We start from the raw sequence: 24,235 nt of genomic DNA on the forward strand, positions 1-24,235 counted from the left end.
TCCCATGTACCTCCCCTTCAATGAGTCATTATCCTATTTTCATCAATCAAAATATTCTCTTATTCCAAAAATACCCTTGGCCTAAAACTAAAATTTTCTCCCTTAATATCAAATATCAAAATTTATTTATTTATTTTTTCTTCATATCACTTCTCTCTCCTTGTTCTTTCTCATCATTTTATCACACATTTTCTCTCTCCTATCACACTCTCTTTCCTCTTTTTTCTCATTATACTTTCTCTCTCATCATACTTTCTCTCTCCTCAATCTCTTCCATCACACTCTCTTACTTCTTTTTTTCATCATACTTTCTCTCTCCTCAATCTCTCCCATCACACTCTCTTTTCTTTTTTTTTTTCATCACACTTTCTCTCTCCTCAATCTCTCTTATCACACTCGCTCCTTTTTTTTCCTCAACACACTTTCTCTCTCATCATACTTTCTCTCTCATCATCTCTCCCATCACACTCACTATTCACTTTTTTTCTCATCACATTTCTCTCTCATCACACTTTCTCTCTCATCATACTTTCTCTCACCTCAATCTCTCTCATCACACACTCTCTCTCCCCTCATTTTTTCTCATTACATTTTCTATCTCTTCATCCTCTCCCATCATAATTTCTCTCACATCATATTTTATCTCTCATCATGCTCTCTTCTATCACACTCTCTTTTCTGATTTTCTCTCATCACATTTTTTATCTCTTCATTCTTTCTCATCACATTTTCTCTCTCATCATACTTTCTCTCTCATCATTCTCTTTCATCATAGTTTTCTCTCACATTCATCTTTCTCTCACATCTAATTTTTTTCTCTTATTTTCCTTTAAGGGTTAAAAAAGGAAATATTGATTTATTCCGATATAAAGTATGCAACTAACCAAACATTGCTTTTAAGAGTGATTCCCATTCCGATTCCCATTCTCATTCCACAATACAATGATTCCCATTCCGATTCTCATTCCCATGCTCATACCAAACGCCCCCTTAATTTTCTTTGTCATTTCTCTACAAAGTAATATATATTTTTTGATAAATTTAAAAAATTTAAATACGTTTTTGATAAATTATCGTCTTTATTAGGAATATCGTATCAAGTATATTTTCATCTAAGTTATCAGTCCAAATTAAATTTTCCTAGAGTTTCTCGTTTTACCGATGAAATATTTTGTTCTCATTAACTAAGCTTGAATGGTCAGTTGTGGCATCTAACTTCTATGACACAAATGTCGACAATTCAAGTTTTCTAACTAACATATGAATCACCAAAGACAATTTTTCTCTCCCTTGATCCCTCAACAAATGGTACGTGGACATTATCGTTGAAGACCTCACGGATCATCTGAGATGATAAATGGTGACATGCTTGTCACATGAGATCATGGGGTCGAATCGTAGGACTATCGGAGCGTAAATCTCCGGACCTTATGCAACTCATCCTACCACCACTTGCCCTTTCGGCTACCGTGATTTACCTTCCTCATGATTTCACCTTTTTATCACGTGGACATCATTGTCGAAACTATCATATTCATCTAGTTTAAGATTCCTCGTGAATAATTTCAATATTTATTTGAGTGGTAGTAAAAGATCCTTGCTCTTTTTCTCGATGGATTAATCCAAACAAAATTAAACTTAATAAAAAGTATAATAATTATATAAAATGATCAAATATAAATTAATATCCATTATTAATACTTACATTAATTAATTACCTCCAGACTCCTCTGGTTGGTCCCTTGGCGACCGGCTAGAGGGAGGATAAATAGTATGCACAATAAAATGAAAAAATTTTCCTTGACTTATAGCTTTATCAAAATAAACACTTGCATAAAAAATATTAAAAGACATAAAAAAAGAAGAGGCTCAGAAAGAATTACTTGGTTACAACAGGGAGGTTGTTAATTCAAGGAAGATGATAAACTCAGTAAAAATCTCCTCTAGGTAGAGAAGCCTCTTACAACAATTAAATTTTACAGCTAGAAAACTAAACTCAAACGAAATCGATTTATCCTCTTAGTCTTTTAAGACAAATAGGTCTGAGAGATTTTAACATGTTAATCTACTTATGCCATAAGGAATTTATTCTAAATTACAACATGTATTTGTTTTTAGACAAAATTCATTTCTATCATGAAATGTTACGACATATAACTTGAAATAAGGAAATTAAGATTTCTTTGAAATCTATCGAAACACTGATTCCTCAAATAAATTTTGAAGAATAGGCTTCGTACTATATGATCCAACCACGAACTTAGCTCTGATACCACTGTTGGGTTCGGAGCGCAACAGAAGACATATAATGAATCATGGATCTTTTTGTGGTACATAAAGTATTACACAAAAGTAACATAAAACATACCTCAAGTCCTTGATAGGCTTGAATGATATCACTCGACAGATAAGAGCCCCACGTGTGACTCCTCTAATAGTATCCACGCGCACTAGATCACGAACTTGACACGATCCGTTAGGTGCTAGCCTCTTGGATCGATAAAGTCTTTGAAGCACTACCGATCTCTTCCGGCGGAAGAAAACGAAGAAGAAGTTGACGAGGGAGAAATGGAGAGAACAAAAATCTACACTTGAATCTTTCCGATAATGACTACTTATAGCCTCCAAGGAATACGAAGAGTTAAATTCTCAATAAATTCATCATTTATGATCTTCATTAATTAGGAAGATGAAGAGTTATAGTCTCCATAAATTCTTCATTTATGAGCTTCATTATGATGACTCTTCAACTTCTCCATTAATTATCATTATGATGACTTTTCGAATTCTCCATTAATCATCATGATTATGGCTATTCGAATTCTCTCTTATTTGTATCAAATAAATTCATATTTAATCTAGATCTCGACTAGCTTCCGATACTATTGTTCATGTTTACGTGCTATGCGTGCAACCCTCTAGGTTTTATACATGAAGACAGTGTAAATCCATACACAGACTAAGGTAACCATATAGCAACAGTTTTTAGCCACCTAACGCGATAAAATTAATATCAGTCATAAATTGTAAACCACTATGAACCGATTACTGTGTAATTCAATCTCTTCATCTAAGCCTACATCCCAATTAATTCGGTACATTATGCATCATTACCAAATTAATTGTTTTACTTGATTTCCAAGATATACTAGACTCCTCTTGAATGATAAATCATTCCTCCCATGACCATGGATTTCGAGTCATTAATATTTCTATCAAGTGGCCATGATGTTAACTCCTAATCCAAGAGAGCGATGAATCCTCTATTGACTCAACACTATTCTCTCTACACTTTGTCATGCACCCAACTACTGTATCAATCATAATCCGATTAAAGACGGTTTTTAACGACGTCAAAGCACATAACTCCACACATAGAATAAATGAAGGTCTCAAGTCAAAAGATAAGTTACACTCGTTCATAAGAGGAATAACCAATAATGCTTAATATGTGGTCTCCTCTTGAGCGAGTTAGAAATAATAAAATAGTCTAAAATAGATTAAAAATTAGTATTTGAAAAAATTATCAATCTGCGTGTATGTTCATCGATATTGATTGAATCTCCCGCATATATCACAAACGAGTCTTCAAAATTATAAGCTTGATTTATTTTATTTTGTTGACTCTTTTATTTTTCTCTCCTCAAATTTTAAAAAATTAGAGATTCTGGCCTAATTTTCCTAAGTGATGCAGAGTGACTTTTTCCCTCTAGTCTTCTCATGATTAGGTACATGTCGGATGTGATCGCCACATTCATTCGGGTCCTAAGTGAATGGCCGCTAGAATAGAACAAAATAATTGATTATATATTCACTTTAATTTCATATATAAGTTGAAAGGGATAACTTACCTTAAACTCGTTCCACCGGAGCTATTTTGTGGGTTCTGGAGTGCTTGTATAAGTCATTGAAGCTTTTTCCCTATGATTATTCACTATTCTATTAATCTCGTGAATAACATGTATATAATTTGCAAATCCATAATAAAGTTACAAATAAATAATTAAGATAGTTAAAAAAAAATAAAATATTTTATAAATAAAAAAACAAATAACACATAAAATTTTAAGCTTTAGTATCTACGAATTTTTGTAAGGGACTATAGACTCTCGAATGTCTTCCCTCTCACCAAATGAGTATCTGGCCAAAGGAACTTGAGAAGTAATTGGTGAAGGTATTGGTGAAGGTACTGTTGGTGCAATCGACATCTAGGGTTTCGATGTTTGATAGTGTACCCAAGTATAGTCAGGTTGACTAAGAGTTAATCCAAACATGATTTGATATTTAGAAGAGAGAAGTTTAATCAGAACTAGATAACTAACAAAGGTAAGTCCTAACTGAAGGTTAGGCAGGTGAGAAGTTTATTGAGTAACTAGTCCTAACTAGAGGTTATGTAAGGGGAAGTCCTAGTGACTGAAGCCAGACCCTAGTAAGTGAAGCTAGGTGGTTGAATTCTTGGTGAGTGAAGCCAGACCCTAATGAGTGTAGTTAAGTAGTGGAAGTCCTGGTGAATGAAGTCAAACCCTAATGAGTGAAACTAGGTATAGAAGTCCTGGTAAGTGAAGCAGGACCTAGTGAGTGAAGTTAAGTGGTGGAAGTCCTAGTTAGTGAAGTCAGATAATGAAAATGATAACTGGCAATTGGACAAATTATTTTAGTATGATTTATCAATGTTTTCTATCCTCTATGCATTCAAATCTATGTTTTAGCATGTTTGATGAGTTTAGATCTTTTTTAGTCTTTATTTCAATTCAGGTATATTTTATGAATTTTATGAGTATTTTAAATATTATTTGATTATATTTTATTTTATAAAAATTGAGGAAGATAATAATTGAGGAGAAGAACATCGATTGAGTCTAAAATAATTCAACTTATGATTCATTTTAATTATGGGATAAAAGGAGAAAAATGCCAATTCTAGAAATCCATATCAAGTCTCATTCCAAAGCTCCATTTCATAAGCCCCACGAGAAATTACAATTGAACTGGTTTAATTTAGGTTCAGTCGAGTTTGGTTCAATAGCACCGGTTCAGTTCGATTGGGGATTTAAAAGCAAAGCCAAGTTCAGTTAAAGATTAAAAAGGGGTTCTGGTTCAAGGAATCGGTCCTGTTTAGTGGGGTTAAAAGGGAAATACGGTTCAATTGTTGTGCTTAATAGGGTAACATCTAGTTCAATTGGGTTCGGTTCAATTTGAGCTTAAAGGAGGAAGCCGGTTCAGTGTTCCCATTTTCTCCCAATGCCCATTCTGTTTCTCTTGATCAAAGACGACGAAGTCGAGGACGGCAGCTTCCGGCGGATCTACAGCAGCGGCGATCATCTAGCAAAGCTGGAGTGGTATCTCCGGCGAGGTTCTTCATCTCCCTCGCATTTCAAGCTTCGGAGCCTTCTGCCGGACACGGTGAAGAAGGCAGCGGAAGCTTCCTGGCGGGCTGTGAGCTTTAGTTCTTCTCCGGTGTTCTTCCACCTCCTTGCAACAGCAGCAAGGCTTTAGTTCTTCGCGTTTCTTCTTCCTTCTGAGCTCTCCCCTTTTGAGTGACATTCTGCCAGACACAGTGGAGAAAGCAGTAGCTTCCCAACAGGGCTTCGAGTTTGGGCTCTTCTCTAGCATTCATCCACGTCTCTACTCCAGCAACGGAGCTCCGCGAGTTTTTGCAGGACGCGGTGAAGAAAGCAGCCACTCAGAGTTCTGGTGGCTATTCCCACCTTTGTCGGAGGAGTTCCGTGGTTTTCTTCAAGCTCAGATTCCAGATCACTTTGCTTTGGGCAAAACGGTGAAGAGTTCGGAGTTAGGGTGGCTGAGTCTTGGCCAGATTACTGTTCATCCAGTAGATTTCTCTTGGAGTGGTTCGCTTCGAGGGATATTGTGCTTCCACCATTTCGATCGCACCTCCAACCAGCAGCTTAGTCGTCCATCGGATTCAGGAGATTCTAAGTGACAGCGGAGTTTTCCTCGGTGGGTTTGATCAAGGAATTAGATTGGTGAATTAGAGTTTATTTCTTGTTTATGTTGTTTGTTTCCTCATTTAGATAGGATTTTAGTTTCATTTATGTATATTTGTGTTATTTGTTATGTTTTCATGTTATACCTATCAAGGGATGTTCTTGTGTCGTAGTGTGACAATACGGTGCAAGATGATCTTTAATGGTTAAATAGGATTGTTGGTTAATTCTTTATGCATGTTGACTCTATAGAAGTTGATGCTTGTATAGTAGAGTAACATTACGCTATGGATTCACCATCGTTGGTTAGTTAAAATTTCTTTTATTGCATTATGTTTAGAAAACAAAACCCTCAAACAAAATCCCTTAGTTCGATTTTGTCTGAAGGTAAACGTCCTGCCACTGGTTTCGCAAGAGAGACAACTCGAGCCCTCGACTATACTACTTTAGTGTAGGTTAAGGGGTTTTGGTTGACTCGAGCCCTCTACTATACTACTTTAGTGTATGTTAAGGGGTTTTGGTTAAGTATAAATTGTTAACTTGATTTGCACAAGTGACAGTTGTGATCTGATCAAATTTTTGATGTCTTTGTCAGGAATTCAGTGGCGTTCGTTTGTTTTTAGACTGTACACTATTTTATCTTTATCTTGTTCTTACTTTGCTGCTTTGCTATTTTATTTTTCTATCGATGTAACTATTAGTATCTCCTTTTGCTCTAGAACTTTAGGAAGAGGGCGAGGAGAGTAATACTCATAGCTATGCCGTGAATGAAGGTTATTTTGATCCAACTTCATCATTTAGACCACCTTTTCAATTTTTTGATATTTTTTTATTTTATTTGTTTTATTGTATTCTCTCTTATTTTTATTTCTTTAGTGGTTGTAAAAATTTAAAAATATTGTTGTATATTTCCTATGTCTTTTAATCTTGTTTATGTTAGTATCTCAGGTAAGACTAGGAATCTCTTGTGTAAGTAGACCATGGATACATATTTAGTAGTTCCAGTGTTGCAGTGTGTGATTAGGATTTCAGATTTGTTAAATAAGAATAATCTTGAAAAGACTCTCGGAGAGCTTTGAGCAGCAGATTTATTAGATGAGTCCTTCTGCATCCGATACTTTGAATTAGAGGTAGACTTTGAGTTATGACAAATTATACATTTATTACCGAAGTTTCATGGACTTTTTGGTGAGGATCCCAACAGACATCTATAAGAATTTCATATGGTGTGCTCTATATTAAACCCACATGGCATATCAGAAGAAGATGTTAGCTTTCGAGCATTTCCATTCTCACTGGCAGATTCAACAAAAGATTGGTTATACTCTCTCCCGCCCAATTCTACCGCTAGTTGGTTCGAGATATAGAAATTATTTCCGACGAGGTTCTTTCCTGATTATAGGACAATAACTATTCGGAGGAGTATTTGTGGAGTCCAACAATTCACAAGAGAATGATTGATGCAGTTAGTGGAGGGATTGTGTACCATATTAGTGATCAACTACTGATTTAATACTTCTATGAGGGATTGTTAAAGGCGCTGGAATTCCGTTCTGTTTAAATTTTCCTGTACAAAAATTGTACAAGTACAGAACTTTTCCTAACAATTCGCATGTTCGATCAGACATGTGTTTGATCAATCAAGCAAGTTCTTAATGGATCAAAGCACACCTTGATCGAAGTACAAGATCGCTGGTCTCTTATGTTGGTATTTCAAAAATGATACAAAGAAAACTAACTAATTACGCAGCGGAATTAAAGAATGAGTTGTACCTTTTCTTTGTAGCTAAAGACCCTTGATCTTTTGCCGTATTCCTCTCCTCTTCTTGGACGTCGTGTGGACGACGATCTACCAAGACAACACCACCCTCCTTCTCTTCTCGGTTTCCAAACCGCCGGCTACAAAAGGAGCTCTTAGGATGGGCCACATTCTCTTCTTCTTCCTCTTCTCCAAGTCGTTGCCCACCAAGGAGTAGAAGAGGGGGACACCGGCCTTAGCAAGGAGGGGGCCGCCGACCCTAGCAAGGAGAGGGGCCGGTCTTAGCAAGGGAGAAGGGGAGGGGCGCCGACCCTAGGTGAGGAGGAAAGGGAGGGGTGCCGACCACAAGGAGAAGAAGAGAGAAAATTAGGAAATTAGGTTTTAGGGGGCACCACCTACTTCTTTTATAACCTTTGCCATCGGTTACAAAGAAAGAAAAATAACAGAATTCCGTTAAGAAAAAATCTCTCTTTCTATAACCTTGTTAAACCAAACCAAGTTATGGATGGGTGAATGCGATGCTTTATATAGATGTTACAACAGGGACCTAGAGGAGGAATTGGTTTAGGCCTCCTAATGGGCTCGGGCTTTCTATGTTCGGCCCGAACACTCAACCCAAGTTCATCAATAATAACTCATACCACTAAAGGATTATTATTGAACTATCGCACCAATCCCATATTACAATATAAGCTCCTTCTTATCATGAGTGCATTAATCTCCCCGTGTTTAAGATATCATATGTCCGTTAATTAAATGAGTTACTGACAACTCAATTAATTAACATCTGATTCCAAGAGTAGTGTCACTCAACTTTATCATCATACCAGACTAAGTCCACCTGCAAGGTTTACATGATAATCCTTATGAGCTCCTCAAGGGGGCATCATCTGCCTAAATAATTAGGACACAGTTTCCTTCTATAATTAACAACACACCATATAAACAGTACTATTTCCCAACTCATCGGGTCTATTGATTTAACGAATAAATCTCACTCATTGATAAGTTAAAGAAATAAATACTAAGTATACGTGCTTGTTATTATATGGGGATTAAGAGGAGGCACATTCATAATAATAGAGGTTCTGTTCTTTTATGTAGTCAGTATAAATCGAGCAACCTCAAATGTTCTTGCTCAATATACACATAGTGTACTAGTGTAATTTTATAGTCAAGACAGACTAATACCAAATTACACTACAATCGTACTAATAGTTTATCTCAATCCATCTTGGTTGTGAGTTACTATTTATAATTTATAAGGAACCGATAACATGATCTTCTGTGTGACACCACACACCATGTTATCTACAATATAAATTAAATGGACAACTGCATTGACATATATATAAATATAAAATGCAAACATTTGACCAAGGTGATTTTCATTTCAAAATATTTCTAAACAGATGTTCATACAAAAGCTAGGCTTATATTATACATCTCAACAATCTCTCACTTATACTAAAAGATTATGCTGCCATAAATGCTGCCATACATCTGATTCCCATCCTCTCAACATGCCTATCAAAAGCTCTCGCCGGAAGGGCCTTAGTGAAAGGATCTGCCAGGTTATCTGCTGATGTAATCTTGGCGATAATAACCTCTCTTCGTTTTACGATGTCTCGTATCAGGTGATACTTACGCTCAATGTGTTTATTTGCCTTATGGGCTCGTGATTCCTTCGAGTTTGCTACTGCACCACTGTTATCATAATAAATTATGATAACTTTGGGCAAACCAGGAATCACATCTAAGTCCATCAAGAAGTTTTTAAGTTATACAAGTTCTTTGGCTGCCTTAGAGGCTGCCATATACTCAGCTTCTATGGTGGAGTCTGAAACACATTTCTGCTTAACACTCCTCCATACTATGACTCCACCTCCCAAACTAAACACATACCTCGAGGTTGATTTACTGCTGTCCCTATCTGATTGGAAGTCCGAATCCATGTAACCCACAGGGAGCAAATCATTTGTTTGGTAAACTAGCATATAATCTCTAGTTCTTTTCAGGTACTTTAATATATGCTTTACAGCAGTCCAATGTCTCGGTCCTGGATTACTTTGATATCTGCTAACCATGGCCACGACAAAATAGATATCCGGTCTCGTACATAACATCACATATATTAGGTTTCCTACAGCCGAAGTATAAGGAATTGCCTTCATCTCCTCTATCTCCTTTGATGTTTTAGGACACATCTCTTTAGTTAAAGATACTCCATGCCGAAAAGGTAGAAAACTTTTCTTGGAGTTTTGCATGCTAAAACGAGCTAGAATAATATCGATGTATGAAGCTTGGGATAAGCACAACATCCTTTTCTTGCGATCCCTTATTACTTTGATCCTTAGAATATGTCCACATTCTCCCAAGTCCTTCATATCAAACTGCTTGGACAACCATACCCTTACGTCTGACAACACTTTGACATTGCTGCTAATGAACAAAATGTCATCTACGTATAGTACAAGAAATATCACCATGTTTCCATTATTTTTCTTGTGTACATAAGACTCATCCGGACACTGAATGAATCCATAAGACTGGATCACTTTATTAAACTGTATGTTCCAAGATGCTCAAAACTTCCGTTGTGAATCCATAAGACTCAAAACTTGCTTCAGTCCATAAATGGACTGATTGAGTTTACACACAAGATGCTCTTTGACCTTCGCAATGAACCCTTGTGATTGCTTCATATAGATGTTTTATTCAAGACTTCTGTTAAGGAAAGTTGTCTTGATATCCATTTGCCAAACCTCATAATCCATATGAACAGCAATAGATAAATGGATCCGGATAGACTTAAGCATGACTACCAGCGAAAATGTTTCTCATAATCGATTCCCTCTTTCTGAGTATACCCTTTCGTAACAAGCCTCGCCTTAAAGGTTTCCTTCTTCCCGTATGTTTCTCTTTTTCTTTTGTAGACCTATTTACATCCAATGGCTTTTACACCATTTGGTGGTTCTACAAGCTCCTAGACCTGATTAGAATTCATAGATTCGATTTCAGAGTTCATTGCACTTTGTCAAGATGCTGCGTCTTTATCTTGGAATGCTTCATCATATGTCCAGGGATCAGCTTCATGTTCACCAGGGATTAAGTCCGAAGAATCTTCCAAAAATATGAATCTATCAGGTTGCCTAACAACCCTCCCACTACGACGAGACACTACTTGTAATTGTGCAACATACACATGTTGCAGTTACTTGTGGTATCTCATCTTGTATCGTTGGTACTAAAGTAGAAGTGTATTATCTTATTTCCTCAAGAACAATTTTACTCATGGGCTTGTGGTTCATTACATAGTCTTCTTCTAAAAATCGGGCATTGGTGCTAACAATGACATTTTGATCTTTAGGACTATAAAACAAACTACCTTTCGTTCCTCTAGGATATCCCATGAACAAGCAAACTTCTATACGTGATTCCAACTTATCAGCGTCCCCTTCAGCACATGTGCTGGACTACCCCAAATCCGAATGTATTTCAAACTAGGCTTATGCTCATTCCACAATTCTGTGGGAGTAGATGGTACTGATTTAGAATGTACCAAGTTCAGAATGTACGCCGTCGTTTCTAGAGCATATCCCCAAAACGAATTTGGTAATTTTGAATAACTCATCATTGATCTAACCATTTCCATAAGAGTCATATTCCTTCGTTCCGCCACACCATTCTGTTGGAGTGTACCAGGTGCAGACAATTGAGATTGAACTCCTAAACTCTCCTAAGAGGTACTCTCCACCACAATCAGACCGTAGTGTCTTGATACTTTTACCATGACGTTTTTCCACATCAGCCTTGTACTCTTTGAACTTATCAAAGCACTCAGACTTGCAACGCATTAAGTAAATGTACTCATATCTCGAATAGTCATATATAAAAGAGACAAAATATTTGAAACTACCTCTTGCCTGGATAGTCATAGGCCCACACAAATCAGAATGAACCAATTCTAACACTTCTTTGGCTTTATACTCCTTTGTCTTAAAAGGCCTTTTGGTCATTTTCCCTTCCAAGCAAGACTCACAGGTCGGAAAGTTTTCCATTACCAATGAACCCAAAGGTTCGTCGGCTATTAACCTTTGAATCCTACTCAAGTTAATATGACCCAACCTTAGATGCCAAAGATATGCTTGGTTTATTTCCGAATGTTGCTTTCTCTTATTAGAATTAGAAGATGTGTTATTAATTTTCATTTGTTGCATCGTGAGAGTTATTGGATTAAGAGTATACAAATTACCAACCAACGCACCAGAACAGATAACCACCCTAATTTTCTTGACAACCACTTTGTCATCAAAAGAAAAAGAATATTGATAAGCTATGAATTGACATATTAATTTTGGGTTAATATTTGGTGTTCTTTATATATTTGCACATGTTTAATTCCAATTTTGATTATATTTCCCCAAACAAGGTTTTTATGAGCTTTATGATGTTTTTACCTCTTATGCGTGATTTATTCCTCATTTTGTGAATTTGGTCTTGTAGGGTACACATGGACTCATGATGCAAGTGGAGGCTTAGTTCACTCAACCAAATGGAGTAGTGCAAGGCCACCTTTGGGCTCAATTAAACCTGGATTCCAATGGATTTTAAGGAGCTTAAACCCAAGCTAGATCACACATGAGCCTTACACCAACTTAGGGTTCAATGAGCCAAAACCCTAGGTATTTAAAGAACATTTTGGCACGGTGAACAGTGAGCTCGCTACTGTTCATCGTGCCGTTTCTCTTTCGACGGCGCGAAGCTTGCTCCCTCCCTTCTTCCAGATCTTCAAGCCAACTTGTCATCATCGGCGTGAGTTCCTCAGCTTCCGGCGACCAGCTTCCGACCATCGGCGCACTTCCATCAAGTGTTTTTGCAGGCGAGGCACTGTAGCTGCGAGTCGCGAGTTTCATCTCGGGTTGGAGGTGTTCTTCCGATTCGAGCCTCCATTTCTTCACGGGATTATCGGCGGTGGTCCTCCGGTGATTCTGAACCCTTTTCCGATAGCATTTCAACGTTCCTTGCTTCCTTCGTCCAGCTCGCGATTTTAGCTGCAGAAAACGCAGCAGCGTGCAGCAGAGAGCCATTTTAGGAACTTACCTTGTTGAAATTTGTGAGCTAATACAAGGAAATCTGAGTCATCTTGAAGCTTGAGGACACCAGATCGACTTCTGTTGGAGTGTTCTCTGCAGATCTTTGTGTGACGGCAAAGAGAAGACAAATTGATTTCAGATTTGAGTTGTAGGGATGTTAGATCTTCTTTGCAGTTTGTTACTAGCTTAGGTTTCCTTGTTTACACACTCTTGTTTCTGAATCTGATAGTTTATAGCTTGGATTTAGTTGTAGTTTCATTTTATACATAAATCTGATATGTTTAGTTCTGTTTGTTGCTGACTAGTTCTGTTCGTGTAGCAAAACTGCTGAAATTCTATTTCTTGCGTTTGTGACTGTGAATTCTGCTAGAGTTAATTGATAGCTGTTAAGTTAGTGAGTTTATTATTTGCACTACTGTTTACTGTATTTAGTTAAATGAAGAGTGAAGTTTTGACAACTTTCTGCATCCAGTCCCAGTAGGAAGGTTTAGCTGATGTGGAAGTTTAGTCTGGTGTCAATTTCTGGTAGCTAAGAATTAGAGTTCTAGTTTGCTTTGTGCACGTGTAGAATAAACAAGGTTTGATTGTAGTAATTAGGTTGAATTCCATTTAGTGCAAGTAAGTGTTAAGTGTTTGAATTTTAGTACGTGTAAGTAAATTCTGCAGTAGGTAATGGTTTTTGTCAACAAGTTTAATTCTGTTTTCTGCTGCATTTTAACACCAAACCTCCATTTCATACTTAGAAAACCCAAAAAGAGTGTTCTTAATCTAAGACAAACACGTCTAGCGAGATCCTCGGAAAATTCGACTCGGGCCTTATACTAAAACATTGCTTTGTGTAGTTGTGGGTTTTCGATCTGAACATTAATTTGGGAGTTAATTTGTGACATCTATTTAGAGAGCTTACCAAATTTTGGCGCCGTTGTCGGGGAGATTTTAAACTTTGCTAGAATTGTTTGTTTGTTTTGGATTGTGAATAATTTTCTCAGCTTTAGTTTGCTGATTTTTCTGATTTTATTGAATATCTACTGAATTTTGATTGTTTATTGGCTTGCATGACTAGGTCTTCCTTTGCAACATTGCTTGAACTTGACCCGGAGATTGAGAGAACCTTTTGGGCTTTAAGGAGACAAGCTAGGTCAGCAGCAACTTGTGAGAGTAGAATTTCAGAGATGGATAATCAGATAACAGAAGGAGATCGAACTATGAAAGAGCTTGCACCACCAGATGTGGCTTATAAGTACTCATGCATCACTTATCCAGATTTGGCAGGAGATTTTGAACTCAGATCAGGACTTATTCATCTGCTTCCCAAATTTCAAGGCTTATCAGGAGAGGATCCCAACCGCCATCTACATGAATTCCATGTGGTTTGTTCCACCATGAAGCCACAAGGGATTTCAGAAGAAGACATTAAGTTGAGGGCTTTTCCATTCTCTTTGACGGGAGCAGCTAAAGACTGGTTATATTGCCTTCCAACTGGATACATTACGAGTTGGATTGATATGAAGAGAGCATTTTTGGAGAAATTTTTCCCCGCTTCTAGGACTGCAACTATCAGGAAGAGCATTTGTGGTATTCAGCAAGTAGTGGGAGAAACTCTTTATGATTATTGGGAGAGATTCAAGAAGCTGTGTTCGAGTTATCCACAACATCAAATTAGTGACCAGTTCCTTGTTCAATATTTTTATGAGGGTTTACTTCCCATGGATAGGAGCATGATAGATGCAGCAGCTGGAGGAGCCTTGGTGAATAAGACTCCAAATCAAGCAAGAGAGCTAATTTCAAATATGGCGGAAAACTCACAGCAATTCGGGAGTAGAGCTCTTGGTACTAGAGTGGTTAATGAAACTCATTTGGTTTCAACAGAGCAACAAGAAATTACAAACAATTTGCAAGAATTGACCTCTCTAGTGAAGCAAATGGCGTTGCAAAATTCGAGTCATGTTTCAAATTTTCCTTTACCAATGATGAAGTTGTGTGGAATTTGTTCAAGTCAAGATCACTCTTCGGATCATTGTCCTAATCTACATCAAGATGAATCCGTTGCAGCTATTTCAAGACCTCAATTTCAGCAACATAAATATGATCCCAATTCTTTAACATATAATCCGGGATGGAGGGATCACCCTAATTTGAGGTATGGGAACACATTTTATCAGCAGCCAACACAAGCTCAGATTAATCAGCCATATTATCAGAATTCACAGAATCAGCATCATTACCAGAATCATCCAGCAAGTCATTCTCAGCAATTTCAGCAATATCAGCAGCCTCAATTTCAACAAAATTTCAGCCAAAATCAGCAATTTCAACAATTCCAGAATTTCCAGCAGCCAAATACTGCAAGTCAGCCACAGTTTCAGAATTTATAGAATCAGCACACACATTTCCAGCATGTTCAGCAACCTGTGCAGAATTTCCAGCAGCCAAATAGTACAAATCAGCACCAATCTCAGCTTGCACTGCCTTCTTCTGCAAGCCCAAGATCAATGCAACCTCAGCAGAATTCTAGCAACTCAAAAATTGAGGATTTGATGCAGCAAGTGCTTCAACAACAACAACAGATGATGCAACAACAGCAACATCAACAGAGGACTGATACAGCACTGCAAAACATTGAAAGGCAAATTGGGCAGCTGGCTAATAATATTAATCAGATGCAGAACCAAGGATCTGGGCAGTTACCTTCACAACCGACTCCAAATCCTAAGGGAAATGTGAGTGCATTAACTCTTCGAAGTGGTAAAACAATTTCAGACCCAAATCCGAATTTTACAGCAGGAGCACAGCAGAATATTTCCAGGCCATCTGGAGCTTCGAGTTCACAAAATTTCCAGCATTTTCCAGCAAGTTCAGAGCAGCCAGATTTTGCACAGCATGGGATTACTGGAGCTGATCAGCAACATTTCAATCAACCTGCAACTTCAGGATCTGATCAGCTTGATGGAGCAGATTTTGGCGTGAATTTTACTCCAACAGCAGCTCCAAATTCAGCTCAAAATTCAGCGCAGAATCTGGAAAATTCTGCACAAAATCTGGACATAAATATTACCCAGCAAGGAGCTGAGTCTTTCATTCCGTTACCTTTCCCTCAAAGAAGTGTACAACCAAGAAAAGAAATGGAGGAAGAAAAGGCTAGGGAATATCAAGAATTGGTGAAATTATTCAGCAAGGTTGAAGTGAATGTGCCTCTGCTTACCATGATTAAGCAAATTCCAAAATATGTCAAATTCCTCAAGGATCTTTGTGTGCACAAAAAGAAATTAAAGGGGAATGAATTGATAAGTATGGGAAAGAATGTTTCAGCATTACTTCAGCCAGTTCCTCAGAAGTGTGAAGATCCAGGAGTTTTCACCGTGCCTTGTGTTATAGGAGATTGTATTTTTGAGGATGCAATGTTAGATCTTGGAGCTTCTATTAATGTGATGCCTAAATCAGTTTTTCAGACATTAAGAATTGGACCTTTGCAGCCTACAGGTGTAGTGATTCAATTGGCCAACCGAAGTCAAGCACACCCAGCTGGAGTGATAGAAGATGTATTGGTAAAAGTGAGGGAGTTAATTTTTCCTACAGATTTTTACATCTTAGACATGGAGGGTGATGTGCTTGCAAACAGGGCCCCGCTTATTCTTGGACGTCCATTCTTGAAGACTGCTAGAACGAAGATTGATGTGCATACTGGAACTCTTTCTATGGAGATAGGAGACACAGTGGTTAGATTCAGCATTTTTGAGGCTATGAAGCATCCTAGAGAGGATCATTCTATACTTAGCGTGGATATCTCAGAGGAGTTGGATGGTATGAAGTTCTTGTCAGATATTGATTCAGACTTAGAGGTTGCTGATTTTGATCAAGAGAATGAATTTGTTTCTTTGTTGGAGGATATTTTAGAGGTGGAAGAAAGTGGAAGCACGAGTGAATGCGTAGGAGATTGCTTAGGAGAAGCATTACCCCTAGGATCGCTCAGAGAGGAAGAGGTATGCGTAGGGGATTGCTTAGGAGAAGCTCTACCCCTAGGATCGCCTACAGTTGACCCGACACAAGAGGAATTGAAGCCATTGCCTCAGCATTTGAAGTATGCCTATTTGGGTGAGAATCAGCAGCTACCTGTCATCATAGCTCAGAATTTGGAACCAGATCAGGAGGAACGATTGTTAGAGATTCTGAGACAGCATAAGAAGACAATTGGATGGACTCTGGCAGACATTCCTGGGATCAGTCCTTCCATTTGTATGCATAAGATTCACTTGGAGGAGGATGTGAGGCCAGTGAGACAGCCACAGAGACGACTAAACCCATTGATTTTGGATGTTGTAAAGAAGGAGGTGACTAGACTCTTACAGGCTGACATCATTTATCCGATTTTTGACAGTAAATGGGTCAGTCCCATCCATGTGGTTTCGAAAAAGTCAGGGGTGACAGTGGTAGCTAATGAAGAGAACGAACTGGTGCCCACGAGAGTGAAGAATTCCTGGAGAGTATGTGTGGACTATAGGAAGCTGAACCAAGCAAGATGAAAGGATCATTATCCACTTCCTTTTATTGATCAGATGTTAGAGCGGCTGGCAGGTAAATCCCATTATTGTTTTCTTGATGGTTATACTGGTTATTTTCAGATTTGCATCGTCCCAGAGGACCAGGAGAAGACTACCTTCACCTGCCCTTTTGGTACATTTGCGTATCGTAGGATGCCATTTGGATTGTGCAATGCTCCAGGTACTTTTCAGCGATGCATGGTGAGTATTTTTGGTGATTTATTAGAGCATTGCATGGAAGTATTCATGGATGATTTTTCTGTTTATGGCTCTTCTTTTGATGCATGTTTGGAAAACTTGTCTCGAGTTTTGAGTAGATGTATCGACACGGATTTGGTTTTAAATTTTGAAAAGTGTCACTTTATGGTAGAGCATGGCATTGTTTTAGGTCATATAGTCTCTAGGAAAGACATTGAAGTAGATCCTGCTAAAGTTAGCGCTATATCTTCTTTATCTTACCCCGCATGCGTGCGGGAGGTGCGAGCTTTTCTTGGTCATGCAGGATTCTACAGGAGATTTATTAGAGACTTCAGTAAGATTGCTTTACCATTGTCTCAGCTACTTCAGAAGGATGTTTTGTTTGATTTCGATCAGAGGTGCAGAGAGACTTTTGATAGATTGAAGGAGGTTCTTACTTCAGCACCGATTATCAGACCCCCAGATTGGTCCTTACCCTTTGAGTTGATGTGTGATGCTTCAGATTATGCAGTGGGAGCTGTACTAGCACAGATAGTGGATGGAGCACCACATGTTATTTGCTATGCTTCCAAGACTTTGGACTCAGCTCAAGCAAACTACACAACAACAGAAAAAGAGCTTCTTTCTATTGTTTTTGCTTTAGATAAGTTCAGATCATATCTTCTTTGTTCTCATGTGATTATTTTTTTTGATCATGCAGCTTTGAAGTATCTCCTCAAGAAGCCTGATGCAAAGCCTAGATTAATCAGATGGATGCTTTTGTTTCAAGAATTCGACGTAGAGATACGTGATAGGAGCGGGAAGGAGAACTTGGTTGCAGATCATTTGAGCAGGATTGAAGGAGACTTAGACCATTCGGCCATTGATGATGATTTCAGGGATGAGCAGCTTCTACAGCTGCAGGGTGAGTCTCCATGGTATGCGGATCTAGTGAATTTCTTAGTTACACATGTTTATCCCAAATAATTTTCAAAAGCTCAAAAAGATAAATTAAAAAGTGATTCAAAATTTTATGTTTGGGATGATCCTTATTTGTGAAAGTTTTGTAGTGATCAGATCATTAGGAGATGCATACCTGACTCTGAGTTTCAGTCTGTACTTACTTTTTCTCATTCTTTTGAGTGTGAAGGACATTTTGGACCACAAAGAACTACTAGGAAAATATTAGAATGTGGTTTGTATTGGCCTACCCTTTTTCGTGATGCTTATGCTTTTTATCGATCATGTGATAGGTGTCAACGAACTGGGAACATAGGACTTAGAAATGAAATGCCTCAACAATTCATATTATTTTGTGAGATTTTTGATGTTTGGGGTATTGACTTTATGGGTCCATTTCCTGCTTCTTTTGGATTTGTATACATTTTATTGGCAGTTGATTATGTTTCTAAATGAGTGGAGGTCATTCCCACTCGGACTGATGACTCTTCTGTTGTTGTTAGTTTTGTCAGGTCTCACATATTTTGCAGGTTTGGAATACCCAGGGCGATCATAAGTGATCAAGGGTCTCATTTTTGTAACAGACACATGAAGGCTTTGTTACATAAGTATGGGGTTACACATAAAGTTTCTACATCCTATCATCCTCAAACAAATGGGCAAGAAGAAGTGTCTAACAGGGAGGTGAAATCAATTCTTGAAAAGACTATGAGACCAGATAGGAAGGATTGGAGCAAAAGACTTGAAGATGCACTATGGGCTTATAGGACCGCTTTCAAGACCCCTATAGGAATGTCTCCATACAGGATTGTGTATGGAAAAGCTTGCCATTTACCCGTGGAGATTGAGCATAGGGCGTATTGGGCGGTTAAAGCATGCAATCTTGATAGTGATACGGTTGGAGAAGAAAGAAAACTGCAATTGCAAGAACTTGAAGAGATTAGATTGGAAGCCTTTGAGAACTCACGGATTTATAAAGAAAAGACCAAGAGATTTCATGACAAACAAATTGAGGTGAAAGATTTCCAAATTGGTGACAAAGTACTTCTATATCGATCTCGTCTCAAATTGATTAAAGGTAAGTTGAGATCCAGATGGGAAGGATCCTATTGTGTTACTAATGTGTTCTTTTATGGAGTGGTTGAGATCCAGGATATGTCTACTGGCCGGGTTTTTAAAGTTAATGGACAAAGGCTTAAAAGGTTTCATGAAGAAGTGAAGGGCTTGGTGGTGGAGGAAATGGAACATGTTGGTGCTATCTACCCGAGCTAGAGGGGAGTTTTACTTTATCTTTTGTTTCTTTGCAAATGAATAAATTTTAGATTTTAGTAGTTTTTCTTATATGTTAGGACAAGTTTCGGTTTCATTAGAATTTTCTTGCATTAATAAATCTTGAGTCTAATTAGTTGTGTTGTTCTTGCATGGTTTCGGAGTTTAGGTTTTATGTTCATGATAGTTGCCATTTCTTGGAGTTCGATAGTTTTTGTTTTAAGAATAAATGGTACTTCCTTCTTTTGACATTTCTTTGTATCATTTTAAGGGATTTGAAAAGGGATGTTAAATTTGGTTATCTTGTTTCGAGACTTTATGGCATGATTAAACTCTAGGATTGCAAGAGGTTGATACTAGTGATGGATTCTTGATTGATGGAATGATATGATAACTTTTATTTACCTAGTGAGTTTTGAGCCTATTTGAGTGATGCACTTGTAGCTTATTTCACTCTAGAACTTGCTTTAAATCTATTTACTACCACTAGAACAATATTAAGTCATTTTCATGAAGGTTACTCCATTGTCACATTGCCCTCACCTATTTTTGCTATTTCTCTTGTCGTAAATCATCATATCTTTATTCTTTTCTCATGTTTTATTTCTTTGGATGTGGTTACCTTGGATGATATGTGATGATTTTATTTTGGCTGGGACGGACAAAAAAGTAAGTGTGGGGGAGGTGTGTAATTGAAAATTGAGTTATTTTGTTTTGGTGGAGAATGTTTTGATTGAGAAAATGAATTTTGCAGAATTAAGTAAGTTCAGTGGATGAAAATTGCTGGGTTATTGTGCCAATTTTTGATACATTTGAGTGTTTGATGAAGTATTAATCAGATTGGAATTATGGAAGATGTGGAAGACTGCAGAATTCAAGTTAGTGCTGAAATGTTGTATCAAGTTTTGTATCAAAATCAGAATGCAAGATTTAAAGTGAATAAAGTTTAGTTGGAATTTGAGAAGATGTGGTAACAAATGGTATGCAATAATTTGGTGTATTTAACAGTGAGGTAAAAATGCAAATGCAGAATTCAGAAAATTCTGAATTTTCAGCAACCTTGAAGTGATGTTATTGGAGATAATTGTTGAAGCTTGAATTAAGTCAACTGTAACCTCAGATGAAGATATCAAGAGTTCAAACCTGAAATACAGAATTTTATGTGAGGTTTAAATGCTGAAATGAGGAGTAACAAATGGAGTTAGCATAAACAGCTTCTACAAGAATGCAAATCAATCACTGACAGCTAGAAATGGCAATGAATTCAGCTTCTACAAGCTGAATTGTGGTGAATGAGAGGAGTAAAAGAAGACAATGACAACTCTTAAATTGGGAAGTGAAGCTTAATTCAAAGAAGAGAAAGGGAAAATCGAAAGGAAATGGAGTTGGAATGACAGGGATGAGTATAGGACAGGAAATTCAGCAAATGTAGTTTGTGCAGATTAGGGTAGCTTTGTGCCAAATTGAGAAATGAATTCGAACCATTTGGTGATGTTGAAACCTGTCATCTTTTCAGTAATGCATTGTAGAGGTTCTGAAGAGGTAAGAGGAAGAAATATTGGAAATTCTTAAGGCTTAACAGGGGCAAGTTGGTACAAAATCAGCATTGAAGACAAACTGAAATCAGTATTGGCTGTGCAGAAATGAGTTCAAGGGTTACTGGAATATGGAAAAATATGGAATCCAGCTGTTACTTAGTGGTGATAAATGGATAACTTTCTTCTCCAGGGTTTACAAGACTTTGGACAAGAAATCTAATACCTAACAGAGAACAAAGCTGGAGCTGGAAACTGAACCATAATTGCAGCCTGAAATTCGGACTGTTACTGCAGTGAGAAAAAGTAAATCCAAGCTGAAATTTTTGTGCTATTGCAAGGAAAGAAAGTAAGCTTTACTGCCTGTCAAATGCAGAAGAGAGTGTTTTTTTTTAAAAAAAGTGAACATCTGCAAAAGAATTGCATCCGGATCTGCTGAGTAAAGGCAAACCAGTTTTGTGCCAAAGACAATTTGTTGAATTGTGCCAAGTTTCCTTGCTATCCAGATCTGAAGTGAATGGAATTTTAGTTATCTTGATTCATTGCTAAATGTGACGTCTTCCAAGGTTTACTAGCTGGGGAGAATTGGCTGAAATGTATTGGAACGAAAAATAGCAAATTAAGGAACAGATTCATAATCTTGCTGTGCAGAAGTTAAAAAAAAAATTATCAGAACTTAGACATTTCTGATCATAAATGTTGAACTCAGAGCATGTGATGAATCAAATCAAAGAATTTCATATTCAATTGGGAATTTTGAAGAATGTGCAACTAAGAATTGGCAAAAACAGAATTTAGTTTCTATTGTCAGATTCTGAAACTTGAGGATGAGAAACTATATAATCTGCACTAGAAATGAGTGGAGTTAAAGGTAGAGTGCAGGTTGGTGTGCTACAAAGCCAAAGCAGTATAAAAAAAATAGTGGGAAGAAGAAATGCAGAAATTCATGTTTGGTCAAAATTGAACATCACATAGCATTCTAGTTCCATGTCTTCCACCTTGAGTTGAACTTTATCTTTTTATTTGCTCCATTAGCAGTAATTCTTTCATTTACATCTGATTTCGATCTCTTTCCCAATGGTGGTGAATTTTCATGATTTTGCATCTTAATATCTGTGATGGAGGTTAAATTAGATGAAAAGCAAGCTTATGGTAGTGGATTTGCTATGAGTAGCTTGAGTGCCCTCCACCTTTGCAAGATTTGAGATTAATAGAGAGCCACCTCAAATTACCTTGGGAGAATTAGAATGTTATCATTTTCACTTTATTCATGATGGATGAAATTTACTAAGTATCGAACCAAGGTGAAAATAGAGGTCATGAATGTGTGAGTCTATGAAACTTGATACTTACTTGTAACTTCCTTTTACTTTCTTTTAGATATGATCAAGAATAGTTAGTAGAAGGAGGTATTATCTTAGTTGATATTTTAGTGGGCTCACTTGCACGAGGCGTGCAAGAATAAGTGTGGGGGATTTGATAAGCTATGAATTGACATATTAATTTTGGGTTAATATTTGGTGTTCTTTATATATTTACACATGTTTAATTCCAATTTTGATTATATTTCCCCAAACAAGGTTTTTATGAGCTTTATGATGTTTTTACCTCTTATGCGTGATTTATTCCTCATTTTGTGAATTTGGTCTTGTAGGGTACACATGGACTCATGATTCAAGTGGAGGCTTAGTTCACTCAACCAAATGGAGTAGTGCAAGGCCACCTTTGGGCTCAATTAAACCTGGATTCCAATGGATTTCAAGGAGCTTAAACCCAAGCTAGATCACACATGAGCCTTACACCAACTTAGGGTTCAATGAGCCAAAACCCTAGGTATTTAAAGAACATTTTGGCACGGTGAACAGTGAGCTCGCTACTGTTCATCGTGTCGTTTCTCTTTCGACGGCGCAAAGCTTGCTCCCTCCCTTCTTCCAGATCTTCAAGCCAACTTGTCATCATCGGCGTGAGTTCCTCAGCTTCCGGCGACCAACTTCCGACCATCGGCGCACTTCCAGCAAGTGTTTTTGCAGGCGAGGCACTGTAGCTGCGAGTCACGAGTTTCATCTCGGGTTGGAGGTGTTCTTCCGATTCGAGCCTCCATTTCTTCACGGGATTATCGGCGGTGGTCCTCCGGTGATTCTGAACCCTTTTTCGATAGCATTTCAACGTTCCTTGCTTCCTTCGTCCAGCTCGCGATTTCAGCTGCAGAAAACGCAGCAGCGTGCAGCAGAGAGCCATTTTAGGAACTTACCTCGCTGAAATTTGTGAGCTAATACAAGGAAATATGAGTCATCTTGAAGCTTGAGGACACCAGATCGACTTCTGTTGGAGTGTTCTCTGCAGATCTTTGTGTGACGGCAAAGAGAAGACAAATTGATTTCAGATTTGAGTTGTAGGGATGTTAGATCTTCTTTGCAGTTTGTTACTAGCTTAGGTTTCCTTGTTTACACACTCTTGTTTCTGAATCTGATAGTTTATAGCTTGGATTTAGTTGTAGTTTCATTTTATACATAAATCTGATATGTTTAGTTCTATTTTGTTGCTGACTAGTTCTGTTCGTGTAGCAAAATTGCTGAAATTCTGTTTCTTGCGTTTGTGACTGTGAATTCTGCTAGAGTTAATTGATAGCTGTTAAGTTAGTGAGTTTATTATCTGCACTACTGTCTACTGTATTTAGTTAAATGAAGAGTGAAGTTTTGACAACTTTCTGCATCCAGTCCCAGTAGGAAGGTTTAGCTGATGTGGAAGTTTAGTCTGGTGTCAATTTCTGGTAGCTAAGAATTAGAGTTCTAGTTTGCTTTGTGCACGTGTAGAATAAACAAGGTTTGATTGTAGTAATTAGGTTGAATTCCATTTAGTGCAAGTAAGTGTTAAGTGTTTGAATTTTAGTACGTGTAAGTAAATTCTGCAGTAGGTAATGGTTTTTGTCAACAAGTTTAATTCTGTTTTCTGCTGC

At 37.7% G+C, this 24,235-nt stretch overlaps 1 protein-coding gene and 1 pseudogene across 1 annotated transcript; both read left to right on the forward strand.

Annotated features, from left to right (window-relative positions):
- Positions 1-5,221: 5,221 nt before the first annotated feature.
- LOC121997202 lies at positions 5,222-23,825 on the forward strand (annotated as a pseudogene).
- Positions 17,354-19,747, forward strand: LOC121995107. The gene is made up of 3 exons (XM_042548934.1): positions 17,354-17,519; positions 17,727-18,453; positions 19,006-19,747. The coding sequence occupies exons 1-3, from the start codon at positions 17,354-17,356 to the stop codon at positions 19,745-19,747; spliced, it is 1,635 nt and encodes a 544-aa protein (XP_042404868.1).
- Positions 23,826-24,235: the final 410 nt, after the last annotated feature.

This window comes from Zingiber officinale, chromosome 6A (genome assembly GCF_018446385.1).
Source record: "Zingiber officinale cultivar Zhangliang chromosome 6A, Zo_v1.1, whole genome shotgun sequence".
Lineage (NCBI taxonomy): Eukaryota > Viridiplantae > Streptophyta > Magnoliopsida > Zingiberales > Zingiberaceae > Zingiber > Zingiber officinale.

Excerpts from the sequence above, each read along its gene's own strand:
- LOC121995107 (XM_042548934.1), top strand. The coding sequence starts at position 17,354 with ATGTTAGAGCGGCTGGCAGGTAAATCCCATTATTGTTTTCTTGATGGT. Across the intron at positions 17,520-17,726 it reads TGGATTGTGCAATGCTCCAG|GTCATATAGTCTCTAGGAAA; the intron begins GTACTTTTCAGC and ends GCATTGTTTTAG. Across the intron at positions 18,454-19,005 it reads CTGCAGGGTGAGTCTCCATG|GTTTGGAATACCCAGGGCGA; the intron begins GTATGCGGATCT and ends CATATTTTGCAG.